The sequence below is a fragment of the Amphiura filiformis genome, chromosome 17, assembly GCF_039555335.1.
Source record: "Amphiura filiformis chromosome 17, Afil_fr2py, whole genome shotgun sequence".
NCBI lineage: Eukaryota > Metazoa > Echinodermata > Ophiuroidea > Amphilepidida > Amphiuridae > Amphiura > Amphiura filiformis.
In genome coordinates, this window is record NC_092644.1 from 547,861 (window position 1) to 567,111 (window position 19,251).

Consider the following 19,251-nt stretch of genomic DNA (forward strand, 5'->3'; position numbering starts at 1 on the left):
TCACACCTAGAACACTAAAACTTCAGAATAACAATGACATACGGAAACGGAAACGAATATGGAAACAGAGACTGAAAAGATAAGACCCTACACATTCCATTTAATACTCACTGTGCTTCTCTATTTCTTTTGAGCGGAAATATCCTTCCTGTTTCTTAAAATTCTCAATAAATTACAAAGAGAGCGGAAATAATTTCCTATATAAATGTATGGCAATCAATTTCCTCCGGTGAGCAGTAAATTTATACTATATATGACGCCTGTTTTTTGAAACTTGTAGCATTTAAGTGTTATACTATGATGTAATACACATCGTACATGCAATGTTCATTAAGTGATGGGAAAGCTGAAGATCATCAAGGAAAAGTTTAAGGAGGGTTACTTTTCATATTCAGCTTTGTGTTTTACTATCGTCACATTTATCGTTGCGCCTTCGGCGCTCCTCGCTTGATTTGTCTTTCGCAAAGAATGTCCATTCATAGAATTACCTGAACTCTGATTCGATCAGCCTTTTCGGTACAAATGAACCACACCCGGTAAAATGATCCTGTAAAACCATCTACGATTTGCTTATTAAAGTGATTAAACATATCGGCTGATGTGTGAATGTGATTCACTCTTTGGACCATCAAGAAAACAATAAGAGCTCTTACGTGGTTTACGCACCGCTTTAGACACACTTTGGACAATGGAACATCATGATGAGCATATTGATGATCATGATACCTATACTGAAACGGTTACTATAGTGACTGGTTTCTTGCCGACCATTGATGATGACCATCACGTTGATGATGATCGTCATCATCTGAATCACGCTAAACAAGACTTAATTATCGAACTATTGGTTCTTTCTACCCTTACATTTTTAACAACTGCGACAAATACTTTAGTACTTCTTGCGTTCTTGAAGGAGAGACGCTTACGAACGTACCCTAATTTGTATGTTATAAGTCTCGCCGTGTCTGACTGGTTTGTTGGAGCTTTTAACATGCCTTTTGATATCGCAGATGGCATAAAGGAACATGTTCTTGGTATAGGATATATCCTGTGTCATATCATCAATGGATTACGATACATGTTTGTAGGTGCGTCGATGTTTGCTGTAATTTTAATATGCTTCGATCGGTATCAAGCCATATTTTACCCAATTAATCATTTTATCTCACGTAAAAAGAAAATTGCGTATTGTCGAATTTTTGGTGCGTGGCTTTTCTCTGCGATAATATGGATTCCCTTTATTGCAGTTTGGGGCATTGTCGATCAAGGGACAAGTCTCCGTGAAGGTGAATGTTACCCGCTCTTCGGGATCAAAATCTACACCAGCCTTACCGCTATTGCTTTTCTGTTTTGGATACCATTCACTATCATTGCTTTAACGTACGGTAAGATATACATACGAATTCGTAAGAGATTAAAGTCAAGTTCAAAAGCCTCAAATCAGCAAACTGTTTACGGAAAGAGTGGCGATTCTAGTAATACGGATCATAACAAAGACTCGGGAATCGCTGATGTAAAGGTTTCCGGGGACAAAAATGTTGTAAAAGAAACGGCTGTAGGTGATGCTACAACCGTAATGCAGGAGATCAAGCAAAAGCAACCAGGAAAAAGCATTGACGAAAAAAGGCATTTACCTTCGGTGGCAGAAGATTCACAGTCTGTTAAGTCAATAAGTGAAATAGAAAGTGTAGATGAAGGAGAATCATCGAAATATGCTGAAGAAATTGCAAAGAATATTTCATGTACTGCAACAAATGAAACAACTACTTCAAAAACCGTTGCGAATTACCAGATTGTTACTGAAAAAGAAGTAACAATTACCACTTCGCCGACAGTACAGACTGGCTATTCGCAAAATTTCATTGCGCAGCAGAATAGTACAGAAGATACGAAAGTGAGACAGACAAGATTTATGTCACGGCGTTACAACGACAAAAAAGCTACATTGACACTATCGTTTGTTGTCATTTCGTATATTATCTGTTGGTTACCATTTGGAATTCTTACTCCTGCAGATAGTTTGTATAATATCATAATGCCTAGCGTACCTAGAATATTTGATGAGCATACCTTAATTATTATTAGGTGGTGGGGACTTTGTCAAAGTCTATTGAATCCGTTATGTTACGCTGCCGCACAGCCACTTATGAGAGCAACAATTCTGAAAATACTAACTTGTTCTCCAAGACATTAGGACGATTCATCGACGGTAAAGAACAGTTTGCCTCAAAAGCATAGACGCTTGCGAACATACCCTAATGTGTATGTTATAAGTCTTGCGGTGTCTGACTGGTTTGTTGGAGCTTTTAACATGCATTTTAATATCGCAGATGGCGTAAAGGAACATTCCCTTGGTATAGGATAATTACATGATTGCACTAAATTGATATTAAGATAATGACGCTTGTTCATTAAAACGTGTAACGGAGTGTTGTTTGACGTTTGTACTATGATTTTATACTCATCGTAGATGAAATGCTCATTAAATGACGGAAAAGCTGAATTTCATCAAAGTAAAGTGCAATGAAGGTCACTTTTAAAATTCAGGGTTGTGTTTTAGTATACTTGCGATCGTGGATCGTCACATTTATCGTCGAGCCTTCGGCGTTCCTTTTGAATACGATTGTTTTTTGCAAAATCCCATTACCCAATTTACCCATTAAAAGAATTACCTGAACTTTTATTCGATCAGTTCGGCAGTCAGCCGTTTGTCATACGAAAATTTCGGATTCCGATTGGTTTTAGCGTCGCGCCGCGGCGCGGGCAGGGCGTCGTTGTCACGCGCATAACAGTTGTGCATAATTTACAGCTGTGTAATATCATCTCATATGATTACATGATGATGAACAAAATAACGGTTAAAAGACTAGTTAAAAATTGCCGGTAACTTCAGGTAATATATAGGTAAGATGATCAAAACCGCAATCACAAATTGCACATTTGGGAACCGGATTTGGGAATATGTTCAGTGACGTTCGTCAGCAATGTTTCTGAAGCATTTATACAGCTGCTATTGGCGCCAAAACAATTTGGGTACTTTATGTTAGAAGTATTACAGTTTTCACATGAAGTACAAGTTCCAATGTTGACTTTAAGACGTGGAGCTATATCGGAGGTCACGGAAGGTGATAACAGGGGAAAAAATTGAAAATGCTACAATTTTGTTGAAAGACATACAAAATACTCATCTGATCAAAAGGATTAAAAATGTATAGGACTGATTGCCAGAATGGAACCAATGACTCTAAAAGTGGAGTAATAACAAACACTGACTCTCAAAAGGAGTCACCAGACTGTCACAGGAGAATCAGTTGAATCTACCCGTGGATTCAATTGACTGATTCAGTTGAGTGCACACTTCCCGGTCGTCAACACCTCTTTAATTTGTGTAGTATATTTTAAACATTATCAATTGAGTTGTAGTATTTAGAAGTAAAAATTAAGATATATTGCAAAGAAATTAATTTATTGGATTCATTTAACTATTTTTATTGGTCTCTTTTGGCATAAATTAACGTCATAACAATGTGATGAATTGTTCACACCATGATATGTTCTTCTCACTGGCCTAGCCGGTAGCCGAGCCGAGTCGGAGTGACCCTGTAATGGAGCCAGAGTGACTCTATAAATGGAGTTTGTGTTACTCTAGAAGCAGAGTCCAGCCATTTCTATGCCTAAATGACTCTATATTGGGAGTCAAATGACCCCTGTGTAGAGTCATCAACGGTGACTCTTCAGCGGAGTCAACAACTTATGACTCTTCAAGAGTGTTAGATGACTCTCAAAATGGAGTCATTTTAGACATAGACTCGTAGAGTGGCTTGACTCTGCTTTTTAATTGGTAGTTTAATTGCAGTTTAATTGGCTTTCAGTAAGGGCTATCCACAATCTGGAATGGCTGAAAACTATTGAGGGTAGTACCGCCCTCAATGACAAGCCATTTTGGGTTTATGCAAATTAGGCACTGTTCCAATAATCAGATTTTCGGGGACTTTTGACATTTTTGAGCTTTTGGAAGATGAACGCATGTGAAATATTCCAACACCGAATATTAATTAGGTGTTGGAGCTGGTGGGTGATTTCGTAATTTGATTGGCCTAAATGTTTGCAAAGAAAACTGCTGACGAGTAGAAGTAGGCCCGTTCGCAAAGCGAGTGCTAGCGAGTGAAACCACTTGCCTTTAAAATCTAGATGGCAAGGCCTGGATACACACATTATATATATGTTCATGTAAATGTTTTACTATTATTTACCGTTCCCTGTGTATCAAATCTTATTTTAGTTCAGAGGTCACCTCCAAAAATCTGGAAAAGGTATCAATTTGACTTGATTGCTAGCAAAATAAAATCTTGCGCGGTTTCCAGTAACAACTTTAATGACTTTGCCATTTTGCCCCTCTTTAAAGGAATCTTGCATACGGGTCTTAATATCTCGAACCATGTAACATTAAAATAGATGAAATTCATCTCGAACCATGTAAAATTAAAATGAGTCAAATTTACACAACATACAACTGAGCCTTACACAAGTAACCATTTTATGCTTCAATAATTTTTTCTGCAATTGTTCGAAAATCTATCATATTTTGTCACATACGAAATAAACGCACGTTCACACACTAAGAGATAAGAACCATTGCAAGAGGACAATCATGGAATCGGCCAATTCCGAAAAGGAGCTGTACATAAAGACAACCCGGGGCGTGCTGGAAATGGTAAACTGAATCTTGTGATGTTAGTTGCTGCGTTATGTTTTGCCTTTGCGGCCTTCGTTATTGCCATTGTCAGTTTGTCCAAACAGAACGGATCATCAGCATCAGCTAGCGTGGTTAACGTAGGTAAGATTTGAATCAATATGTTTGTCTTCTAGAAACAACATAATCATTCACGTGTGCAGAATACAGTCGGCCATTCAGTCATTATTGCCTGAGGATGGTAACATTAACAATATTAGTTATACTGAAAATGATTATTAGGTAAATATTTATTTATTTGCCTTTAGTTTCCGTTGAAAATTTTAACATTTCTTGGTTATTTTAACTACTTAGCCATACATAGCCATAATAAAGGTTGTCACGGTTGGTACAAACCAGAGTTCATGTCATGTCATGACAAATGTTCCCGGGCAAATGTTGCTACATGAACACGTCTATTCATGCTATTATTCGTAGGTTTAACATCTGTAGATTACGAAGATGACAAAGTCTGGTTGCTACACAGTGGAGTCGCTGGGCACAATCAGTATTATATGCAAGTATCCAATTATTATTGTCAGATATTGTATAAACCAACCATACACATAACCCTTCCCTCCACCCATCTTGCCGGACGCTTAATTTCTTTCTGCAACCATAATGGGCCGCAATATATCACTAGCCGCATAGTCCGAGGCACGGGTTCATTATTGTCAGGGTTAGGGTCTAATAGGGTTAGGGTCTTATGGTTAGGGTTAGGGTAAGGGTTAGGGGTTAGGGTTAGGGTTAGGGGTTAGGGTTAGGGTTAGGGTTATGGTTATGGTTAGGGTTAGGGTTAGGGTTAGGGTTTAGGGTTTAGGGTTAGGGTTAGGGTTAGGGTTTAGGGTTAGGGTTAGTGTTAGGGTAAGGGTTAGGGTTATGGTTAGGGTTAGGGTTAGGATTATATTCGTATTTAGGCCTATTAGTACTAATATACTAGTAATAGTATATTGTGTGTATGCACTTTATTTCGTAATCAATAAGTATCATAAACAAACACCTTTCTGGCACGACGAATCATAGCACAGTCTTGTAGGCATTAGACTATGGATACATAGATTGTGGGTTCGAACCCCAGGTAAACCGTTGTAGAATTTTAATTCTATCGATTTCTTTTTATTTTATTAAGTAAGAGGAAATTATAATGGTAATAAACTCGTGTTATATCTAGCTTCATAGGCCTATAATTACATGTATGTACTATGTGTTATCGCATTGCGGCCCATTATGGTTGCAGAAAGAAATTACGCTTGCCGGACGTCCATATCACTTCGAATCAAGCTTCCGGCAATGTGACCTTCATCACCAGAGAAACACAACCAAAATATAGAATTAATGTATTTTGATAACATGCGAATATTGTATATACTATATAAAGTTATCATTGAATAATATTACCTGTATGATGCACAAGACAGCACAAACACAACTTATTGCAAAAATGCAACTACAATTATACTTCTTTAAAGATTGGTATAAACCAATACAACAAAACAACAACAATATAAGTTATTGTATTTATGTAATACGACTAACACTGAGAATTGAAGCAAACAACCAATAACCGTAGAGACCGGAGCAACATGTATGAGTATGTTTTTATGGCCAAAAATGGGACCCGTCAATATGGACCTATAGCATCTAGCATAGTAAGCATATACTCACTATTTAGGTAGCCCTACCACGGGGCCTTTTTTTACACACTATATACTCCGATAATACTCGTTCAAAATGATGCAACTGGAAAATGTTTTTGGTCTGCGCCTCTGAAATTTTTTATTTTTCCCACCCCCTTTGACCAAGAAAGTTGGCTACGCCCAGCGCCATGGGTGTCGGTATCCAAAATTACTGAAAATGTACCTCTAAACCTGGAAACATTGCACATAGCCCCGAGTCTTGTTATATTACTCCGTCAACTACCGTATGTACATTTGCTGATTCTTTCTTCTTCCCAATATACAGAAACGAAAAAACTGGCAAGCTGGAAGGATTTACCCCGGATATTATGAATGCAGGTAAAGTCATATCTACCAAAAAACGTTGACAACGTAAAGAAATCAGCAAGTTTAAAAAAACCCACCTCGGCTCACTTTTTGAAACTTGGTCCCATTTTGAACACCAACAGCAAATCAGTGTTTTTATTTTATTTCAACAGAATACAGCGTTTCCAACAAGATTACAAGCCTACTTGTTATTCGTTTAATTCAATCATGTTAATCATGATTATTATAAAACAAAACACAATAGGATATTGGCGTACCATGCAAGAACAAGATAATAACCTTTCAGGTCGTTCCAGAAAGCTTACAAATTAATATCGCATCTGCACATTAAAGATACCTAACACTTCTGGAAATGTTTTAAATTTATATAAATATGATAAAGTTTAAATCAGTAACTTTTACAAATGGGACCAAGTTTCAAAAAGTGAGCCGAGGTAGGTTTTTTTAAACTTGCTGATTTCTTTACGTTGTCAACGTTTTTTTGGTAGATTTCTTTTCTTTTTATGAATGTAGCCAAGCAGCTCCAAGCTTGGAAAGTCATCAGGTTACGAAGTGCACCATAAAACGAATAAAACGAAAAATGGATATTTGAAGTTGCTATTCTTGATTCATGACAATAAATAATTAAACAAAACTTTATCAGTCGTTTATTTTTAAAACTTGCTTGTCACGCGTGACTGTAATGTTCAGAGGCGTGGACACAATGATCGATAAACATTTTAATATACTTTAATTATTCAAGGCTACGTAAATATGTTAAGAAAATGTAAATATGAACAACACACACCCAATGTTGACAATGCCAGAGAGACACACATAGAGTAAATCCGATTTAGGCCTACTTCATGTCGCAACTGGTAAATGCGCATATATTTAAGCCTATACTACGGAAGCGTCTAAATGCCCCAGATAATCGTGTTTTAATGTTTGTGGTTCTTTGCAGCCCTGCAAGGCAATCTACTTAGCTATCCGAATTTCGCGGTTTGTGGTTCTTTGTAGCCCCTCAGGGCAACCTAGTTGAATATTCCTATTAAGCGGCGGTTGTCGGTGATCTTTCGTGGTTTGTGGTTTTCATCAAGCCCTGCACTCTATCGGAAGCTAATTTATAGTTTAAGCTTGTTGAATATCCATATTTCGTGGTTTGTGGTTCTTTGTAGCCCTGTAAATCTAGTTGCATATCCAAATTTCGCGGTTTATGGCTCTTTATAGCCCTGCGGGGCAATCTAGTTGGTATCAATAGTGAGCGGCAGTTGTTGTTGATCTTTCGCGGTTTGTGGTTCTTTATAATCGATAGGCCTGCGGGCAATCTAATTGGATATCCAATTTCGCGGTTTGTGGCTCTTTGTAGCCCAGCAGGGCAATATAGTTGAATATCGTGGTTTGTGGTTTTAATTTCCCTCTATCGGGAGCTAATTTATAGTCTAAGCTTGTTGGATATCCGTATTTCGTGGTTTGTGATTCTTTATAATCGATAGGCCTGCGGGCAATCTAGTCTTTCGCGGTTTGTGGTTCTTTGTAATCTTTCGTGTTTTGTGGTTTTAATTTCCCTCATCAAGTCCTGCTCTCTATCGGGAGCTAATTTGTAGTTTAAGCTTGTTGGATATCCATATTTCGTGGTTTGTGGTTCTTTGAAGCCCTGTGGGGCAATAGTTCCATATCCAAATTTCGTGGTTTGTGGTTCTTTATAGCCCTGCGGGGCAATCTACTTGGATATCAATATTGAGCGGCAGTTGTTGGCGATCTTTCGCGGTTTGTGGTCTTAATTTGTTGGATATCCATATTTCGCGGTTTGTGGTTCTTTATAATCAATAGGCCTGCGGGCAATCTGGTAGGATATCCAAATTTCGCGGTTTGTAGTTCTTTGTAGCCCTGCGGGGCAATCTAGTTGGATACCCTATTAAGCGGCGGTTGTCGGCGATCTTTCGCGGTTTGTGATTTTAATTCCCCTTATTAAGTCCTGCCCTGTATCGGGAGCTTAATTTATAGTTTAAGCTTGTTGGATATCCATATTTCGTGGAGTGTGATTCTTTATAGCCCTGCCAGGCAATGTAGTTGGATATCCAAATTTCAAGGTTTGTGGTTCTTTATAGCCCTGTGGGGAAATCTGGTTGGATATCAATATTCAGCGGCAGTTGTTGGCGATCTTTCGCGGATTGTGATTTTAATTTATAATATTTTTATCAAATATAATTTCAGTCTGAGCTGTGAACAGAGCTACTGATAAATGTGTTTTAAATGACGAAGATGCCATGTCATGATAGCCAGGCATGGTGATAGCATCTGGATGGTGAAAGTAGGCCCTAGGCCTAGGACTAAATGTGAATAAAAAAAAATAATATCACAATAGCAATGGATGTTCGAAATGGTGTTATTCTTGATTTACGACAATAAATTGATTAATAAAACATTTTAAAAAAATGGTGGGAAGTTTCGAATTTGAGCAAAAATTCATGAATGGATTAGAAGTCCATGGCCTTAATCACTTCGCCACGTGGACGTCCCGTTATTACGCTGTGTGAAAGTGGAGTATTTATTAATATGAATATATATGCTGTGGTCCGGAAAGAATAAAAGAATTGTGAAAAACTTGATTTTTTGGCGAATGGGGTCCAGAATTTGTATGTAGGGTATCCAGGAAAATACCTGGGTATATTTGAAAGTGAATCTGAAAAATTAGTGCGACAGTGACAGCCATGTATGGCTGTAGCAGTGACGAAAGATTGTGGATATCAGTATGATTGGCTATGATTTGCCACTAATTTTGGCTATGAAATACCGCGTGAAATAAAGCAAGAATGTTTGTTTATTATCAAACAATCGGATTGACTGTAAGATTGGTGTAACTTTTTGAAATAAAGAGTTGTTAAAATATGACACTTTGGACAGTAAATACGATTTAGCATGGTTTTAGATATATTTTGTACCCAGCGAAAAATATCATAGAACAATAGCGTTTTGTTCCGTGTAAATATAGTCTCGCGGCGCATCTGTTTATTCTTCTTTATCAGTCGTTTTTTTTTTAACTTGCTGGTCATGCTACCGCGTGACTCTAAAACATATCTTTCTGAATTCAAAAAATTAGAAAAATAATCCTTATTAAGAAGGAATGGCTAAATGGCCACTTAGCATTTGGCTAGTTCAATCCAAATACCCTAGAGGGCGTCCTATTTTGGCTAGTTAAAAGTTTCAAGGTCAATTAAACCAGTGTCGTTTCTTTTTCAACTTTCATGGTTAGACTATTTTTAAGGTCAAGACTCATCCTGCTTACCCAACTAAACTGCCATATATAGTCAGTTTACAAATGATTAATTAAACTGATATATTACTTTTTGACACACACTTACGCAGCACCTTTTAAATAACACGCTCTAAAAAGGCCTAGAAAAACATAAATGATAAAAAATGAAAAATTCCCTGCTCCCTACGCTCGCATCATATATCCAGACCATTTTAAAGTTTACAAATTGGGAACCCAAGAATCTGGACAAATTTATGCAAAAACGATTCTCTTATAAACCATCTATGCACAGTTTCCACCTCGATACACCTGAGCACACATTTTCGCGTTCGTCCAAGAGCTTCAAAGCACGCAGTGATTTGTCTCCACACAGTCTTTGATTACACTACACGTTTGAGTGTACAACATCGTAAGAGCTGTGTGAGCTTCTAGCCAGAAAATATTCCTCTGTAATTGGTTTTTGTCAAAATAGTGTTCACTTCATCCAATCAGAAGCTAACACTTCCCCCTAAAAGCACTTTTCTCATTAGATCAACAGATAACGCAATTCAATGTTTATAAACAAGGCGAATGTGGTAAATCTGTTGAAAACTACCTATCCCAGCACATTTTTTACCAAAATGTAGGTTTTAAAAGTCAAAACCTCAAGTGTAAGTTACAATATTTTTCAAATTTTATGTCATTAAATGAAAGAGCACACTTATATTGTCCATATACTAGCCTCATCAGAAATGACCAATTCTCTTTAAATTGCAAATCCTGTGCAGAAAGTTAATATTTTCACCTGTTTTGTCATACGGTTGTAAATCACCAAAATGTAGATTTTATATAAAAGTCAAAACCTCAAGTGTTCCTTACAATATTTTTTCAAATTTTATGTTATTAAATGAAAGAGTACACTTATATCACTTATATTATCCATATACTAGCGTCATTAGAATGAGCAATGGTCAATTCTCTTCAAATTGCAAATCTTGTGGAAAAAATTACTAATTTCATTACAAATTGATATGGTTTGATGAGGTTATTGAGTTCTATTCTTAGAAATTCAATGAAATCATCAAGCTTGGGAACTTTACAGAATTTGACTCATTTTAGCCTGAGAACCTTCAGCATTTTGTTTTGCAGGGTTATGTAGTTTTATGCATTTTCTGTTATGCAAAATAGACTTGCAAGTGCGCAGATAGGCCATTATCTGGTTCTGAATTTATTGTATTCAAGTAATACGAGGGTCATTCAAAAAGTTCTACCTCCATTATCATATATCTCTGTTATCTTACAAGCCAGGCTTATAATTACCCATGATTATACTTTTAGATCTGGGCTACAAAATAAAAGTTATTTGATTAGAATGTTGTTAACATGCGCTGGTTAAAACGAATACAGGTTTGGTACATCTGAAACGGTTAAAAAACTGAAGTTTAGTAAACATCATATTGGAGCTTTGGATAATGACCATAAAAATGTTGTGGTTATGAAACTGCTTACTCAGAATGAATATTATAGTCCCTGACATTTTTTGGGACTTTTGACTAGATCAGATTTAAGGGTAATTCGTAATTACATCCTATTTTAAGCAACAGATGGATCTTGAGGTAGAAATAAGATAAACAGATTGTTAATAACATTGTATATACTTACAAAATACAAACAACTTTGCATACGACTTATTTTGTACAATTATTTTTATGATTGCTCTTATAGGCTGGCCATGGTCCAGTAAAATCCCAATGTTTAATACTATATATCATAATTGTTTTTGTAATAGTTTGCAGAATAGCCAACAAGAATTGTAAGATTGTGGCCGACGTTTGGACAAATTGTTGGTACCACAAGTCTGGAGAGACATCACGGGGAGGGGTTGGGTTGATGGCAGGGTGGTATGACGCGTGCGGTGGTAAGATATACTATATCATGTACAATATCATGTACTTCAGCCTTTGAATTTGTCCTCTAAAATTCCCAAGGCGTCCAGCTCAAACTTTCATATTCTGTCAAAATCTTTAGGCCGTCAGTACATTTACAATTATGTCCCCCGGTCTCATAAATCTGGCTATGCCACTGCTCTTTCTCTTTGTTATTATCATACATTATATATAGTTACAAATTCTTATTGTTTTAGGATATCGAGTTTTGCCTGAGCGACAACGTACCTTCGCTTTTTCCGATCAATTTACCACACATCTGTCCCAGGCATTTGCCACGCTAACAGGAAATCCCAGGAAGTTTGACTGGCGAAATATAACCGGGAAGACCATTGGTTTCTTCGATGGAGCCGTTGGTGGTGAACATTGTCTTGCAAAGGCTGACGGAATTGTTGTAAGTAGGGGTAAAAAGCCTGGACAACCTACTCGCACAGCAGCGGCGAAGAAACGATTTTGAAAGTGGGGGAAACAGTCTGTGGCGGATAGTAGAAAATGTAAATAATGGTCACGTACCCCTCATAAGTGATAAACTTTTGCAAAAAAGAAAGCCCAATTGAAGCCATTTGATGGACCCTTTTGGTACTATTATCATAAAAAAATAAATAAATGTAGATATTTATATAGCGCTGTAAACCATGGTTGTTTGATGGGATCATTTATTACTTTTTCATACAAAACATCATGTACAACCATATTTTATGCTTAAACAGCTAAAGATGATATCATGCTAATGTATACAGATGCTTTTGAGTCATTCTCAACTTTAATTTTCCCTCTTTTACAAAATTATTCACTTTAATCGCATTTTTTTAAGCTTTTCCGGATATAAAATGTATCTTTTAATGACAAAATTGGTGGCGCTATTTAGTTACTGGAAATAACTCTTTCAAGCTTTTAATACAGATAATTCCTTTTATTGCTTGATCGAATATTTTTAACAAAATTCCTTGTTGCTTGTTTCACCTATTCCAGCTGCTTTAAAGGCAGTTATAATCACCTACCCCTTGCAAATAAAGAAACGTGATTTAGGATAAATAGCGCCATCTATAGTTTGCATTTAGTTAATAATGAAACCAATTCTATATACATATCAAACAACCGTGAAACAGCCTCAAAGCGCTTTACATTTATTCCGCCGTCATTAGAATATGTCGGAAGTTTTTTTGTTTCTACTTTTTGACTAATATGTTGTTGGGGTGTCTTTTGTTGTTCCAATGTTTGTCTAGCTCAAGCATAAACTGATTCGTCAAACTTGAAATGAACTGTATTGATGCGCGCAGTATGTAATCGTAATTTCTTCGCGACCAGTCAACCGAATCAAATACAATTTTCTTATGTGATGCACAATAAAATAGGCTATGCGCACATTATACATTTTTTTATTCTCATGAATATTTCTCGACTTACGTTCAATTTTATGCACTCGGTATTTTTTATGGGACACCCTGTATACTTTCGGGAGGTTGTGTCAGCTTCGCGCTAAAGCGCTTCGGTTGAACTATTAGCGCTAAGCGTTCGCGAAGTCCATGTGGGCCACAAATTGGGGCTACCTTCGGCAGCGAAAAAAATAAAACAAATTCCGCTTGACACAAACTCCCAACTTCCCCCTGAGAATGGTGCGTCCCTAAATGGCCAGCCTGTGTTATTATCATATAAATGGGATTGAAATTAATCTGATAAGCTTCAGACTTGTGATAATTATTGTATCCCTTTTCTTATTCCAGGGAGCAGTACTTCCAACAGAAAACATACGACATTGCGTAATTGAACAGTGTTTCGACTGGCTGAAAGCCGAAACGGTGAGAATAATGAATTCGTCTTTATTCCGAGATCCGCAGTTGATTCCGTATGGATTTCACCTGGAATAACCCATTTTGCCAGATTTTAGAGAGAATTTTCAGCGACTTCAGGCTATTAAACCTAAAATATATACAGTGACAATTTTTTCGAGGTAAAACAAACAAATAACCCAAAAAACATTTCATGCACAATAAAAAAATAAATGGGTCTAATGCGAGTAATTAAAATGAGTCATAAAATGAATTTATGACTTCATGATTTATTTGAAATTTAAATAGTTACATGAATTGCTAATTGATTGCTAATTGAATGACTAATTGACCTTAGAACTACTACCAACCCTCCTAAGATGTTTTATCCGTCATAAAAAAAAGCGCCAGTTTACACCCAAACGACCTAAGCTAATCGTAGATCCACGCTTTGTGCTCATTTTAGTGGTAATTTGTTTCCCACACCTTAGCCGGGCGTAGGACCGGCCATCAAAGATGTGTGTCTATATTTTTGTACATAGCCAGAATTTCCCAAATTTACATGGGCGGCCTCACATTATGACGTCACACGACATTATGTGGGGAATGTTGTACTGATTTTGTTATCGCTGGATAAAGGAGACCATAGAAATACTAGTGCATTGATAAGGGGATGGGTGGGCTGCAACAGTAATCGTAATTCATTTAAAGTACCCGCTATGTTGGATAGGGTTCCAATTTCAAGATGGCTACTCATGAAATGGTGGCCGGGTGGTCTAAGACGCTGCATGTTCTATTAATGTTCCTTGTGTCTCCTTTTAGAAAAATTTCATTTTCGGGCTACGATTTTTTGCTTGTCGTAGGGTGGTGTGAAGCTTGACATCCATCAACCTTCAGATACTCGGGCGTGCCTCTGGTATCATATTCAATACTTATTTAGAAATATTATCCGTTGCGTATTTGTATTTCTTTACTTGTGTGGTCATATGCAAAGGTCAATTGAAGTTAAATGAAAATAAAATAGTATGTGGAAGCAGATTTATTACAGCGAACACATGGCACGATTTCAGGTCATTTTAGCTTTCAAGAAACTCATTTTTCGAGATTACAGTTCTATCAGACTAACCCTAGGCTATTTTACTCGTCTATGTAGGTAGATGCATTATTTTCGGAAGCCATATTGTTCCAAGGTAGGGCAGGTGTAGAAGAGCATTACAAACTTCAGGCTTGCCAGACCGGTGGCGCCGCTATGATGACTCGGAAAGACTCGAAACTTATCGATTGGTGGAATCCAGCCCAGGCTAAACTGCTGGCAAGCAAGGAATACCATGAGATATGTAATGACGTCAAAGTTACGCACGGTAAGCATATAGGGGTCAAAGATCCTAAGGGTCTGTTTGCTGATGTTCTAATATTATTTTACAAGTGTCTACCCCTTGTAAATATGCAAACAAGATTTTAGATAAATAGCGCCATCATTGTTCAACTTTTCTTAAAAATGACTCAGTTTTACATGTCATCAAACAACCGTGCCGGCGTATCAACAAAAACTTTTCACATGCCAAATTTTAAGGATCCCAATTTGCACACCTTAAATTTTCTAGATATATATTGTGAGCAAGCAAGCGGGAAAAATCGCATTTGATCGTTTCCGTACTGTTTTCCTAAGACTTTTAAAGCGTTTTTTTAAGGCTCCCCATGTGGCAAAAATCGCTTACACCCCCCCCAACCCCACCCCATTTATCCTGCACAGGCCTCATAATCATTCCACAGCCCCTAAGAGTTATTGGGTGTCATTAAAAATCGTTAAAAAGCTACTTCGGCTCTAAATTAACTTAACTTGGTCAAAAGAACCACTGACCGGTCTAAGCTCTTGTATGCATTGCATATACTCGGGGTCAAAGACCACAGAAAAGTTTATTCAGTCGAACCCAACGTGTCCGATTGTATCCAATATTCATGAGAGTGTACATTCAAAGTCTACTTTTCATAATTGGGTTACTTGTGTTTGGCAAGTGTTTTAACACAAGTATTTAAAAATACATCAGACTGGGCGCTTTGGCATCATTGAATGGCTGCCTATAGATGTCATGTGCTTAGTCATTATTATTACATTTATTAATTCACTAGCGGTCCCCGCTAGATGAGTAAATGGGAGCGATCACTAAAACAGGAGGAATTACTGAAAAGGTAGAATCATTGAAAGGTAAATTTTATTTTTCTAAACATGTCCCTTCTTGCATTTCCATTTTCTTTTCAGTTTATTCTGCGCGGGCCTAGTTTGTTTCCATTAAAAAAACTGCTATTTAGCCTGTGATTTTCCGTTTCCATGTTATTTATCTATCTAGGCCTAACCCCATTCCCATTATTTTCAAAATCTATCCTTTCTTATACGTTTCCCTTTATAGCTTCATTTTTATCAGCTGCTTAGCTTGTGATTTCCCGTTTCCTTCCAGTTGTTATTTATTTTTCTTATTTGTTCGTGATTAGTTTCTAATTTTAACTTCTTTTTTCCCTTAATTTTCCTGATTAGTTTCTTTCTTTCCCTCTTTAGTTTGCTCCCGTTTCATTTAGTTACTGTAATCATAACCTGTATAATAGGCCTACCCGTAGGCCTACATTTTTGTCTTCTTCTTTTTTTTTTCTATTCATTTAGCTCCTTTCTTTCTCTTCAGTTTCTTTTGCATAGGTCTATTTTGTTCCCATGCTGCTTAGCTCGTGATTTCCGTTTCCATGTTATTCATTTATTGAGCCCCGTTCCCATGCATTATTTTATAAATCTACCATTTCTTACATTTCTCCTTTTAGTTTTTGCTTTTTTTTCTACATTTTGTTCCCATTTTTCATATTTCCTGCTTAGCTTGTGATTTCCCGTTTGAATTTTATCTATTTAATTCTGTTCTCATTATTTTAGTTTTTGTTACGTTATTTATTTATTTATTTATTTATTTATTTATTTATTTATTTATTTATTTATTTATTTATTTATTTATTTATTTATTTATTTATTTAATTTTTAGCTTCCTTCTTTCCTCTCGTATCCTCACGATTTGTATCATCTTGGCGGGTAATCTCTTAACCAAATCCAGTACCATGCATATAATCCACAACCCGACCCATCCATTATGGATGGCCTACCTTTTCAGTTTTGTCTTCCTTTCTTTTATTTTCTATTTCTCTGGCACGGAAAGTTGGTCTGTGCATATTATGCACCCCGTACGTGCGCGTCACATTGCTCAGTACGCCGACGTACTAACGCCAACCCCCTGCTGCCAGTTAGTTACGGTACGCGCTACCACTGAGTTTTGACAACAAAAAATCCCGGGGAAAACCCCGGTTTTAACCATATTTTCACTGATTTGGTCTTGACCGTTTTCATCCAAATAAAGTGCAATGCGTTCCCCGTATATTCCTCAATCTCCCGTATGAATGTGGCTGTAAAACTAAACGACGATTCATCATGGGCCTAGAATAAATAATAAAATTCACGCGACGTAGCTTTAATCTCTTGGCTGCCAACTTCGGTGCAGTGGCGGAAAATGGGGTGCGTAGCTCTGCGTAGGGGCGAAAAGCTCGTAAGATCATTCTTAAAGTACGCGATGTTGTGCATCTAGATAGCCTGAATCATTTCTTGGCCACCTCGCAGTTGGCAGAAAACAGGGCAATGTTGCTCTGCGTATGGTTTTTTAATGGAAATATTATTACGCGGTTCATACAGTCCTTATTACCCACAATGCCACTGCATGCGATTTTGCATAGCAACACGACAGTTTTTTATGTTATTCTCTTAGTTACCATCAATTTTTGCAAAAATGAACCTCAGATGGTTTAATGGCAATATGTACCCGATCAATGTACGAATAAATCAGAGCTGAAAGTGAAATCATCTCTGAGTCTATTCGCGCACAAGATTTAGCGACTTCCTTTTATTTATATAGATTCCTAATTCTTAATACTTAACACTGATTTTTAATCTATGGGATTAAAAATAGCTTAAATTGATTTTTAATCTATAAGATTGAATATTTCTGAAAATAACAATTCAATCTGATTTAGAGTTTTAAACTAATTGATTAAAAAGTTCTTATTTTTAAATCTATGAAGATTTCTAATAGATTATAATTAAATCTCATTTTATTGAAATGTTTTAAATCGATTTTTGATCTGTCCTGATCGCAATCGCTTTAAATGTTTTAATCTAAGGATTGCAACAACAAAATTGCATAATATTATTATTAAAATCACATGATGGGGGGAACTGTATTTATACCAATTCAGTGACAAAACAACAAGTAAACAAGCAGAAGAATACTAAATAGACCCAAAAGGCCGTATTCATTATCTTTTTTTTTTACAGGTGACCAGCCCGGATATGACCCTGAAGACTTCTGCATTGGTCTGTAAATTAGTATTACAATAAAATTATAATAAAAATCGAAGTATGCATAGAAGTACCGCAGCTCGCCTTATTACCAGAAAGCGCAAAATGATCTCACCACCTCCGACCTCATCGACTTGCCTTGGCTTCCCGTCAGACAACGTATTGACTTTAAAGTCCTCTTTCTGGTTTTCAAATCCATCCGCCAGCAAACCCCTGAATACTTGTCTGCCATGCTTCAAGTGCATACTGGTTGATGGACCGTTCTACATCTTTTTCTGCACCTGAATTTCGCACTCAACACTCAACTTTTGCCGACCGGTAATTTTCATGGCACGCTCCTCTCGCATTTGGAATCAACTGACAGGTCACATCAAACTTGTTGGTATTTGGACATATTCTATAAAACTGTCATCATCTTTTCGTAATTGCTTACAACCAATGACATTTTGCTTTTAATGTGATGTAGTGGTAGTAGTATATTTTGCTTGTATCACAGTAGACTTCTCCGTAGTCCACTTGCCAATTGTGCAAACTTTGGCTATTACATTTAAGCATAAAACTATAATTTGTATCAAATTTGTGCACATTTGATAGAGTTTGACATCTGATAGATTTTCACATCTGATCTTTTCAGTCACCGTACTCCCTCTGTTTAGTAACTGGTAGATTCTACGATCAGAATTCGTCGTTTGTATTCCATAGTGGCGTATAGTGGGGCGCCGCGAATAAACAACTTTTCGAGAAAATCGGGTTTGAAGAAATGCCAATTTAAAATCGAGTTGTGTAAATCAGACATTCATTATATTTTGTAAATGATGTGAAATGTCTGTAGTAAACTAAATAGATTTTATTGTTATATACTTTTCAAAAGAAATAAATACATACTATTGCTGGCAAACTGAAAATAAAACTATACGTCACTATGGAAAACAAACAAAACGCAATACCCTAACCTAACGTTAACCGTACGCCACCTCGGTCGCCGTGTAATCCCTATGGCGTTACTTTTCGTCGTTCGTATTCCATAGTGGTCCGATACGTGTACGCCACTATGACATACGATGTTTTTCATTTTTGCCGATATTTCATAATTATAAAATGTGTATAAAAAGTGGCGTATGGTCGATACGCCACTATGGAATACAAAAATGTCACTTTGTAACTATACGCCACATTTAATTAATTAATTACTAATTAATTAGC

General features: G+C 36.8%; 1 protein-coding gene across 1 annotated transcript; it reads left to right on the forward strand.

Annotated features, from left to right (window-relative positions):
- Positions 1-4,417: 4,417 nt before the first annotated feature.
- On the forward strand, positions 4,418-19,074 carry LOC140136765 (uncharacterized). The gene is made up of 8 exons (XM_072158352.1): positions 4,418-4,837; positions 5,171-5,249; positions 6,695-6,747; positions 11,742-11,870; positions 12,096-12,292; positions 13,623-13,697; positions 14,821-15,028; positions 18,025-19,074. The coding sequence occupies exons 1-8, from the start codon at positions 4,732-4,734 to the stop codon at positions 18,069-18,071; spliced, it is 894 nt and encodes a 297-aa protein (XP_072014453.1). The 5' UTR covers positions 4,418-4,731; the 3' UTR covers positions 18,072-19,074.
- The last annotated feature ends 177 nt before the right edge of the window (positions 19,075-19,251 follow it).

Coding starts and splice junctions, on each gene's coding strand:
- LOC140136765 (XM_072158352.1), top strand. CDS start 4,732: ATGTTAGTTGCTGCGTTATGTTTTGCCTTTGCGGCCTTCGTTATTGCC. Junction 12,293..13,622: donor CAAAGGCTGACGGAATTGTT/GTAAGTAGGGGT, acceptor TTCTTATTCCAG/GGAGCAGTACTTCCAACAGA. Junction 13,698..14,820: donor ACTGGCTGAAAGCCGAAACG/GTGAGAATAATG, acceptor TCGTCTATGTAG/GTAGATGCATTATTTTCGGA.